The sequence below is a fragment of the Notolepis coatsorum genome (genome assembly GCF_963971535.1).
Source record: "Notolepis coatsorum genome assembly, chromosome: 10".
Classification (NCBI taxonomy): Eukaryota; Metazoa; Chordata; class Actinopteri; order Aulopiformes; family Paralepididae; genus Notolepis; species Notolepis coatsorum.
This window is the reverse complement of record NC_140174.1, coordinates 33,936,317-33,948,036: the sequence shown is the minus strand read 5'-3', so window position 1 is coordinate 33,948,036 and position 11,720 is coordinate 33,936,317. Positions and strand designations below refer to the sequence as shown.

At 48.7% G+C, this 11,720-nt stretch overlaps 1 protein-coding gene across 1 annotated transcript; it reads right to left on the bottom strand.

Annotated features, from left to right (window-relative positions):
- Positions 1 to 368: 368 nt before the first annotated feature.
- Positions 369 to 11,388, bottom strand: btbd17a (BTB (POZ) domain containing 17a; the record flags this gene model as incomplete). Its single annotated transcript, XM_084322995.1, has 3 exons — positions 369 to 1,446; positions 2,747 to 3,026; positions 11,277 to 11,388. The coding sequence occupies 3 exons, from the start codon at positions 11,386 to 11,388 to the stop codon at positions 369 to 371; spliced, it is 1,470 nt and encodes a 489-aa protein (XP_084179121.1).
- Between the last annotated feature and the right edge of the window lie 332 nt (positions 11,389 to 11,720).

Sequence of the window (11,720 nt, the reverse complement as noted above, 5' to 3'; positions counted from 1 at the left end):
GTGTGTGTGTGTGTGTGTGTGTGTGTGTGTGTGTGTGTGTGTGTGTGTGTGTGTGTGTGTGTGTGTGTGTGTGTGTGTGTGTGTGTGTGTGTGTGTGTGTGTGTGTGTGTGTGTGTGTGTGTGTGTGTGTGTGTGTGTGTGTGTGTGTGTGTGTGTGTGTGTGTGTGTGTGTGTGTGTGTGTGTGTGTGTGTGTGTGTGTGTGTGTGTGTGTGTGTGTGTGTGTGTGTGTGTGTGTGTGTGTGTGTGTGTGTGTGTGTGTGTGTGTGTGTGTGTGTGTGTGTGTGTGTGTGTGTGTGTGTGTGTGTGTGTGTGTGTGTGTGTGTGTGTGTGTGTGTGTCACTGTGGGGACAGAGGTGATAGAACTGGCTCAGTTCTTGGTGGCGATGAGGGTTTGGTACAGCGGCTTGACCACAACGTGAAGGTAGAGGGAGCCGTCGACAAGATCCTCGGACGTCCGGCGGAACAGGTCGGCGTCCGTCAGGAAATCCCTGTTCTCCTCCGTGCTCCGGTGGAAGTTGTAGATCTGTTTCACAACCACCCTCCCCTGCTGCCGGGCCATCACGATCACCGTCTTCTGGAAGCTCACACCGGCGAAGTCGGCGCTGGAGGTGGCGGGGGTGATGATGATACGAGGCCGTCCTCCCTCTATCCGCGAGGGCTGTGTGGTGTCCCTAGTTTCCGCGTACGCGGGCCTCGTGCCGAGTGGCAGCCAGCGCGGGGAGAACAGGGCGTTCCACGTCACCCGCTTGCTGGAGTCGTGCCCGCTGGGTCCCAGCTGGGTCTGGAAGCTGATGCTGCGGTCGTCCCGGGCGGGGCTGTTGATGACCCACGGGGACCCCCAGGACGAGGCCAGGTAGTTCCTAGGCATGAAGAGGCTGCAGTTCATGTCAAAGTACGTGGCCATGTGCAACGGCGAGGCGGAGTGGAACTGGTACGACATGTAGAGCAGGTCACGCACCGACTCCTGGTATCGGGCCAGGACGGGGGACTGGGTCTGCAGGCGGAAGAGATCCCGCGGCTGCATCATGGCGTAGCGCACGGCCCTCAGGGCGTTCTCGGCTGTCAGACCGTCGGGGTCGTTCCGGGCGATCCAGGCCTCTAGAGCGGCGAACAGCTCCATCTCGCTCTGCAGGATGAGGTCAGAGCGCTGGAGCAGGGACATGAGCAGCCCGCTGCTGATGCTCACCCACTCTCCACTCTGGAGCACGGAGGACAGGTTCCAGGACAGATACTGAAGACAGCTGTCCCGCAGGGTGGTGTCTCCAACCCGCAGGGCGTACTCATACCAGCCCACCACGTGGCCCGATGGGGAGTCCCGGGCCAGGTTATTGGTCATGTACTGAGTGATGCCATCCTGCAGGCCCAGCACGCGGTACTTAGTCGCCAGCTTGTGTAGAGCAGTTGCCTGTTCCAGGCGCAAGAAGATCTCACCGCAGTAAAGATACCTACACAGAGAAGACGGGACGGGATGGGGGGTGAGGGACATTGATAGCAGACGAGTTAGGCACAACCATTTCAGCTTTCATTTAGCTGAAGAGTCCGCTGGTTGCCATGACTGGCCTATGGAATGTATAGCTACCGTATATCGGCGTGAGCCCTTACAGCATTCCTTCCTTCTGCAAAATGTCGACAGATGTACAGAGTTTGATCATTCATCATGCATGTCAAGTCGCTCTGCCTGAAGCCAAAGATGTTGTTTTTATGTAATTGTCCCAGATTATGCCTGACCTACAGCAAGAAGAACCACTGTTTTCATTTTACAATGTTGATTTTATCTTGGGGGCAAAATGCTGGCATTATCTTGAGCATCTCCAAACGGAAACTGAACTCCTAACAAAAAGTCCAGCAGGGCAAAGCTATTTATGGTTGGCATCCTATAGAAATGCCTCGTGTAGTCTGTGTACTGCTGCGTAGTCAAGAGCCTTTTCTCTACCTCCCACGCTGCCACGGCTAGTGCAGCAGATTTTCATCACTATGCTCCCTATTTCATTAGCATATGAGATTAATTCATTCATTCAATCAACCCTTATTTAGTCTAAAAAAAATCATTGAGAGGTCAACATTTCAGGTGATGTCGGGAAATACAGTACACACAATAAATACACAGAAAGTCAATCAATAAAACAATTACAAACAACTGCAGACTGGGGTGAAATGGGTGCTTTTACAGTCCAAATGTTTCATGTATATATTGCAAGTTGTGTTCCACATGTCAGGGACACAGAGAAGCTAAACGCAGACTTCCCCAAGTTCAGTGCAAACCCTGGGGGTTTGAAGTGCAAGTCAATCATTGGAGCGAGTATGATGAGGTCCAGAGTACCAGTCCAATAATGAAGTGATATAAAGGGGGAAGATCTCCAACAATGGCTTCATATAGAAATAAATGCCAGTGCTAATCACGTGTTTCTGCCAGAGATAATACAAAAACTAAAAGTATCTATTATTGATTTGCTTTGCATGCCAGGCACATAGACGTAGCCAGAAAACAACCCAACAATTTATTGATATGCTCATTCGTTTTGTAGTCATGTGCCATACACATAATTGATTATAGGCTCTCCAGATGTAGGGCTGCAGTTGCACTTTCCATCCCACTAGAGGTCATGCTAACTTAGTAGAAATCTGCAATGAGAGAGAGAGTTAAAGTGAATCCCCTGGACATTACAACAACACATTTCCTCTTCTCCATTCATACCGACAGGTGATTCCTGATTCTTCTTCATCATAATCGCCTTCCCCTCTCACCTAATGAATCTGTCAAAGACAGCAGCGCACTCTGGGCTCTCCGTGAGGACCAGGGTGCTGCTGCCGTTGCGTGTGAGCAGCAGCTCCTCGAAGGTGGGACTCTGCAGGGAGAGCACCAGGGAGTGGGCCTGGATCACCTTCACCTCGTCCGCGGTGGCCGTCTCGATCCTCAGGGTCACGTCGCTGCCGCTCCCCAGAGCCAGCAGGCCTTCCAGACGCCGCACCAGGGCCAGGGAATGGCTGATGGTGTCTCCTCCTCCTCCTCCTCCTCCACCACCACCTGATGACGAGGTGATGGTTGAATATGGTTCAGTGTGTGTATGTGTGGGGGGGGGGGGGGGATGACAGGTGATAATGAGGCGGTGGAAGTGATGGAAAAAGAGGGAGATGGGGGGGTGAACAAGGAGGAGGAAGAGGGGGGGGGGGGGGCGGTTGTCTGGTCAGGATCATCCCTATGTTCCCCGGGTCCTATGTTCCCCGGGTTCTATGTTCCCTGCTTTGATTGATTAATAGATTGACATTTTTATAAATTTTTATTATTTTATTAATTATTAATGTCCGCCTTGTTTCGAACGGTTAAGCTTAGGCCCTCTTTCGAACTGGTTAAGGTTAGAGTTTGGAATCAGGGCTGGTGGTCAAACATTTTCAATCAATCAATCAATCAAAGCGGGGAACATAGAACCCGGGGAACATAGGACCCGGGGAACATAGACATGCTCCCGTCTGGTCACGGTGATACAGTCAGTGAACCAGCAGTGTTTCAAATCCATGGCATCGATCAGCACAGTTGCACCGGGTGTCTGTCTGGCAGATGAGGAATTGTGGGTCAGATTTAATTAAAGCTTTTGTCTCATCTGCTGCTCAACTATACGCTGAGCCCCCTTCCTCCCACAGAGAGAGACTGCATTGTCACTGTCAGGATCCAAGCTTTGATTCGCGTTACACTACGGTTCCTCTTTCTAACACTCATCATGTATCTGTCCGTTAGTGACACTTCCTTTCCCCTCAGAGAGAAAAAAGGAACAGGATGAGGTCGGACAGGAGGACTAGGTTGTGTAAAGTTACAATTGGGCCGTGATGTTTCCCCGAAATGATCAAAATCAGACGGAAGCCACAACTTGCTGGTGTTTTTTTTTTTTTTTTTTACAGGTGATACTGGTAGAGGCACTGGAGACGTGATGGAAAAGGTTCTAAAGAGATGTATTTTCTTGTGCATTAAGAGAGAGCTGTTAACGCTTTGACAGGATTCTGAAGGCTTAATGAATAATGATACACACACATAAGATCTGTCCTTGCTTTCCACTGAAGATGCCGACGGTATAACACTGATGACTCAACACGCAAAAAGGGAAACTAATGACATCTGCTAACATTTAGTTTGTCATCAATTGTGACAAATGGGGTGCAATTATCCGTATTTCGTTTTGAGAGCGATCAGCGAGCGATCCCTATTTGTAACAGAACATGCTCTGTCACGGTCTTCAAAGTGCATGATAATCAAACAGAAGAAAAGCTGGAGGTGTAGTGGTTACGTCATTGCTGTTTCCGGCCGGTCCACCTCGCAAAATTGCAACGTATTTCCCCATTGCCCATTTCTAAATCGTCTCGTTTAAAACAAATAAAGCATGAACATTTGCATGGTGTACCTTTCTGTGCGTATTCATCCACAATCTATAGCTCAACATGAAAATATTCCCAATTAATCGTAAATTAATTACGGCACATTTTATTTCAACTAAAAATGCTTAAACAATATTGTTAGTGATAGAAGGGAACTAATTTTGTGCAAAAATGGAAAGCTTTCCAATGTTCATTAGGCAGAATAGTTACAATAGCCGATAATCCATTTGCCTAATGATAAATCCCTATACGGGTGCACCTCGCGGGCGGTCCAAATTGACGTCAGACTACACCTCCACAGTATTCCTGCCGGGCATCAGCATCAAGAGTGATCAAACAAATACAAACCAGCCTTGTGTGTTTCTGTGCCTCGATGTGTACAGTATCCCATGATGGGGTGAAAGTATATTTAAAGGAAAGCGCCAACATTATGGGAAATGCGCCTATACGCACAAGCTAGCATAGCTTAGCACAAATTAATGGAAATGAATCAGTAAGCCTAGCTGTTGGCCAAAAACACCGCTCCCCAAGTTTTTAGCTAGGCTAGCTGATCCGTATCCACTTCCATTAATTTTTTGCCAAGCTAGGCTAGCTTGCAGCCGGAGAGCTTTCTACTGAATACACAGAGACGACTTGTCATACTTGTCTGACTCTGGAGAAGACCGTAAGTGCATTTCCCATAATGTTGGCGTGTTCCTTTACTTTGACCCTAATTATACCCCACACACTAGATTGTCTCAAGAATCAAGATGTGACGAAATTAGACAACAAATAAAAAAAATATATATTATATATATCTTCATAAAACCATTTTACCCGTCAAGGTGAGTTAGCAGCTAAAGTGGCTTTTGGCATATGGCCTAGTCTTACCTGCAGTGACTGAGCCAGCATGAAGACAGAGGGCCAACAACAGTCCTATATGGGTCTGATGGCCAAGGAGCCCTCCTCGGTGGACCATCTTTGATCTCCCTCGACTTACTTCACTCAGAGAATATGAAACTCTACCTGTCTCTCCCTCCCAAGTCTCCTCTCTCTTGCTGCTCCCCTCTGGTCCTGTCCCGTCCCTATAAAAGCAGCGTGTCTGTCTCTCTATGACGTTGGGTCTGTATCTGAATGTGGGACATGGGTTCATCTCCAGGCATAACATCCGGACTGCCGCACGCAGAACCGGCCCCATCGATCGGTGGGTGGAATATCTGGCCTGGGCGGTTGCCGTGACAACCGCCTTGATTCCCGGGTTTCCTATCCTTGGGTAGCACGGTTCATTGGATGGCATTGATCTGGGGAGTATAGGCACACAAAGGACCTCATCAGCACAGCTGTAATTTGGATGAGTGAGTGGGGAATGAGGAATCGTGATGGGCTGTGTGTCAGTATGTTGGGGATCCTTGGTAGAGGATCGACTGCTAACGATTTGCTATTAGGGTGAATCAGAAAATTCAGAAATCAGATTTTTCCAGTTAGCCAAGGGATGTCTGTCAAAACAGAGCCTTTGTGAAGTATAGTATAGCTAATCAACACATATCACTGTTTGATCTGATGCTAACACTGTTAACTGTTTGTACTGGACCCAAAGTGGCATTTTAATCAAATGCAGAATAAAACATTTTGGTTGTGTTGTTTGTTGGTCTGTACTTTGGGTTTTATGCTATTTCATGCGTCGGTCTGTACAACTAATCTAGTCCATATGCGTGACACTAACCCAGGCCTCAGGCCACAGCATGCTTCATTAGGAGGAAATAGAGGATCAATGCAGTCGTTCTCTTCATTAAAATCAGTGTTACCTTCAGTAACCGTGCATTATAAAAAGTCTAAATCAGGGCACAAACATTACATGGATATTTACATGAGTTTCATGAAACACGTGAAAAATGTGTGAATAACAATTTGTATAAATTCTTATTCATTGATAATGCAAGGATCTTCAACAAAAGGATCAACAAGCACCCATTGATATTTACCTGGAATTCCAAGTCAGCAGTAATACTCTTTCAAGACATGTCAGAACCTACTCCGTTTTCTGTGTAGCCAAAGACAACTAGAGACTCCCAGAAACAGTCAAAAGAAGATCGGTGATGCAGCCTTTGTCAACTACGCCCCAAAAATGATGGAACAAACTGCCAAAAAACATCAGGAAAGCCAATTAGCTAAATATCATCAAAAGACAGCCAAGCCCAGAGCCCTATTTTCTAAAATACATACCTAAGTAAATGTAATATTGCTCCACTTCTACAAGGTCCATTTGCATCTTCTTGGTATCTAGGGAGATCTATGGACCTCAGTGAATGTATTCCCAGTGTCAGAAATATTGTGTCTATTACTAGGCTTGCTTAAATTGTGATGAAACAAAGGAGAATATGAATTATGATTTTTCTTTGCATCTTTGACAGTGAATAACACCATGCTAAAAGACATAAGAAACTGCCACTGAGCCTGTTCAGTACCTTCTTGAGATCACGTGTAAAAAGAAATCTAATTAAGGGAAGATGATTAAACAGAAGGTTTTGTAGATACAGTACTGAATTCGGCCATCCAGACCCATGCAATTTGAAATATTATTATAGAATATAGAATATGAGGCCTATAAATTACCTTATTATAGCCAACTTGCATACTATGGATCGGGCCAAATCTACTCTTTCCAATGGCAGAGTTCAATTTGGATTTAGTATCACCAGGCGTGCATGAAGAACAGAGAATGAAATCTACTGTATGTACAGTATTTTTTTTATTCTTGCAATCAGCAAAACTGATTTCAAATTGGATGGTTGCTAAATGCTCACAATAGGGGAGACAAACTAAATGCGCTCCAATATAGGCCAATAACGTTCAGTTTTGTGGTATATAATCCAGAGTAATAAGAGAATAAAAATAAATGTATAAGCAAATCATTTGCTTGAAGGGAGCTAGAAGCCTTTGGGAAGTGTAGTTTAAAAAAATTCCAACACTCATTGAAAGCTCTGGATGTCCTCTTCTCAAAATAATCTCCGCGATCACAACAACCCATTTCAAAAACTAAAATGTCACTAATAACACTTTAACCTATTGGTAAACAAACGTATTGCTGAAAAATACACTATATGACTGCTGTTGTGACATGGTTATGATGTTTATTCTTGAATATGTTTGGAGAAAAAAATATATAATTATGTCAGACAGTGTAGAGAGCTTGATTTATGACGTGATGTCATTTTGGGACCGGTACCGGTCCCGTCGGGTGGAAGAGGTTAAAACAGTTTTTCTTTAAAAAAAATTCTTTGCTCAGGCATTTAAATGAAACATCAGGGATCTTAACACAAATGATATATTCTTATTCTGCCTACTTTTATGTATTTCATGTAATTTAGAACTGAACACAATTTAACTATTTTATTGCACTTTTTTACTAAAACTGAATCAAACCGTAAACATAAACCTATTGGGATGTTAGATCCTAATGTGAAAAACTGTGATTTGCCTTACCTTGCTGCTATCTTTTTTATCAGGCATGTTGACAGAGTCACCTATGGAGCGACAATAATTTGGCATGACGACAAGGTTTCTCTCTTTAGCCTTTGGCGTGGTTTATTATCACATTGCACACATCAGTACACGAGACCTTCTCCTTGTGAGAGGCGACGGAGGAAGAGACAGAGGGGGAGGTAACATCTCCTTTTATACCTCTCACCTGGCGTCAGCTTCAATAGCTACGCCTATAGCGCCCTCTTGTGGAAACAGTTAAGCAGTTACATGCAATCATACATAACACATAACTTCAACAAGGCATTTAAATGATCATTGTATTGTACTGATTCAACTTTTTTACTATTCTATTCTATTTTATAATTTTATTACTGCCTATTTTAAAAGTAAATCAAACTGTAAAACAGAAAGACCTATTGGGATGTTAGATCCTAATGTGAAAAACGTAAGGTTATCCTATAACCCTAGTTATATGAGTATAGCGAGCGCTCTGCTCTTTATGGAACTATCCCTTTATCCACTCTAATAATGAATAATTTTCTCCACATGCACACACCTATCCGCCTGGCCACACCCACATCCGCTCCTCTATATAAGCGGGGTCGTGGCCACACCATCAGCTCCTTCCCAAGTCTTTCACCACCGAAGGCGAAGACCACGGGGTCCTCAGTGAGTCAGAGAAGAGCGCTCGTTATACTCATATAACTAGGGTTATAGGATAACCTTATGTTATAGATCGTATAGCTTTACGCTCTGCTCTTTATGGAACACAGGAGCTGAGCAGAGCGAAAAGCTCGACAGATGTACCCGCTGAGGCCCCCCACAACCATCAGAACCGGGGAGGACCCGAGCCCCCTGGACCCCCCTAGTGGAGGACGGGAGGGAATCGGATCCGACTGTGCGAAGAGGGTTTAGCACCTCAAACGCACAGGGTGAGCAGACCGTGGGACTTACCTTCATTCAGAAGGACCCACAACCACTCAGGCGCGCATCCCACATGCCACCAGGGAACGGACGGGAAGCAAAACACCTCTGTCACAGCCCCCAACATCACGGGGTCGAAGGTCAAGAACCCAACCCTGTGGCAAGGCCGTAGCAGCGGAGCGCGGAGGAGGTCCCAGCCCTAGGACAACCTGAGGGCCAGGACCCACCGAAAAGAGGGGGCCTGGTGAGGCCAATGAGGCCGTAGCATCGGGACCCCACCAGAAGGTCACTGGTGACACCACCCCCCACATCGCCAGCGTATCGGACATGGCCCAAATCAAGATCAGGCCCTTCCCGCCTCGGCACGCCGCTCTGAAGCACTCTACAAGAAGCTACTCCCCCACAACACTGCAGGGCCAGTCGGCGTGCCGGGGAGACAACCCCCAAGGAGGTTGATCCCTCAATCCAGGCAACAGGCCCCAAGAGCATAACTCGACCTGTGCCTGGAGCACTGCAGACTAGACAGGCGCCTAAAGGGCCTACTGTGAGAACAGTATCCCGGCGGAAGGGGCGTTCGGTATGCTGTGCACCATGTCGTAACCTCCACAAACCTGACCCCTCCAGCGGGGTCGAGGTTCAAAGAGGGGGGTAGGTACGCGTGTCGATCCAAAACATCACAGAGGGCGCCACCAAGATGGTCAGCACGCGAATGCACTGCTCCTGGTGGCCCACCTCACGGGCGTGAGACCCCTCCGCCAATGTATTGATCTACTCCGTCATCTCCCCCCGGAGATGTACGTGAGCTGTCGAGTCTAACCTACACTACACTGGCGCTCGGTAGAGATAAAAAATCTTCTTCCCAGCCGCCCGCATAAAAAACGCTGTTTCTATGAATTGGGCAACCAAGGCGCGCCAGCCCATAACATGGTTTCACATTGAAAGCACCCAGGGCCAGCGCTATGTACACGTCGAGACCCAAAAAACACATCAATGGTGAAGTCTAATAAGAAAACCAGACAACGTTCCCTCCATGCTGTCTGGGACAAGCAGCAGGAAGCCGGTCAATAAGACACAGATATGGGTCTCATACGACGCGTCTGAGGGTAAACCCTGTCAATTCTGCTCTTTACACAAGAGGGGAAGACAGCAGCGGCGGCGGTGATGGTGGCAACGGCCGCAGGCCTCTGTCGACGTTGCCTCCTCCTTACATCACCGGTGGCATCGGGTTGGGAAAAATGGGGCTGGAGCACGGAGTGCTCCTCCTCCATCTCCCTGCAGGCTGCCGTCATCTGCTGCATGGCCGACCCGAAAAGTCCAGCATTGGAGAGGGGGGCCGTGAGCAGTGGAATCCTCCTCTGGTCCGGCACCCACGCCTGCTCCAGCCAAAGGTGGCGCTGGATGAGAGTGGCCAGGGCGCGCTCCTTCCCGGCGGCTATCGCCTGCAGCTGGGTTAGATGCAGGATGGCTCCAGCCGCCTGGGCGTGAAGGTACCGTTGATGGTCATCTAGTACCATCCCGCCCGCCATCAGCCCCGCCATGTAGCGTGCCAGCTGCGCGATGTTGGAGGTCGCAGCCAGGCTCTGTGTCGAGGCGATGTACACCTGGTGACTCCACGACGCCAACTGCCTAGCCGATTTCCCCTGGGGAACTGGCTTTCTTAACGGCTCCCACACCATCTCGGGGCAAAGTATGGCTGCCATCGGGCTATCAAGCCGAGGCACCCCGTCCTTTAGCCCCTGGACCAAACCCACCACCCGCGTGACTGGCACGTAGGCGGGGGTAAGGCCAACGATGCAGGATATTACCTGTCCCTGCGCCACGTAAGCCTCCAATGCTGGGAAGAATGGGCAGACAACGCCCGTCTCTCTCACAGGACGACGTTGCCAGAGATGACCTATCATGTCATCAAGAACAGGTGCCGGCAGTGGCTGCGGCAACGCCACGCCATTAGCGGCTGCGGCGGCCGCCATGAGCTCGGGGAACAAGGCAAGCAACTCCCCTTGCATACTTTCTTCCACGTCACTTGCGTCCCTCGCGTACGGGAGGCTGCACCAGGCGCCATCGTCCGACGCGGCAGATAGCTGGGCATCTCGTCTCCGGGGTGGAGGTTTTAACCCAGTCCCAGAGTACAAGGAACCCCAGGGAGACGTAGCACTCCCTGCCACTCCACGAGGGGGAGAGTGACACGTCTCCGCCGGGCCTTCGAACAAGAGAGCCCCCGCCCCCTCCATGTAATCCTCAGTTTCCATCGGACATGGAGAAGAGGCGAGAGAACTCTCGCTCGGCTCCAGCACAACACTACAACCAGGCCGCTCACCCCCGCTGCTCGCCGGCTTACGACGAGAGCGAGCCGAGGCGAAGAGTCTGCGATGCAAATCCCCGGCCACCAGAGGAACTGTCGGCCTATCGGCCGACTGTCCCCTGGCGGGGGAACCAGGGCCGGAACTCGGCCACCTCACAGGAGATGGGAGCTCAACGGCCCCTCTGCGAAGCACACTCTCCTCCGGGCGCCGCCCAGGCGCACCTGTTTGCCACGACCGTGGAACCAGAGACGCCCCACGGCGCACGGAGGACGCTGCGATAGTGAAGCGCTGGTAATCGTTGTAATCGTCTAGACCCTCCGACGGTGAAGACATTATCTCTTTGCTTTTTCGAAAATTTGCGAGAGAGAAAAAACAAAGATACAATGTCAACATAGCTCCTCTCCAACAACTATTTTGGCACTAAACTTAAAGTGGTGTGTTACAGACACTTTTCGGTGGTGAAAATAGGGAAGGAGCTGATGGTGTGGCCACGACCCCGCTTATATAGAGGAGCGGATGTGGGTGTGGCCAGGCGGATAGGTGTGTGCATGTGGAGAAAATTATTCATTATTAGAGTGGATAAAGGGATAGTTCCATAAAGAGCAGAGCGTAAAGCTATACGATCTATAACTTGGATTTGCCTTACCTTGCTGCTATCTTTTTTT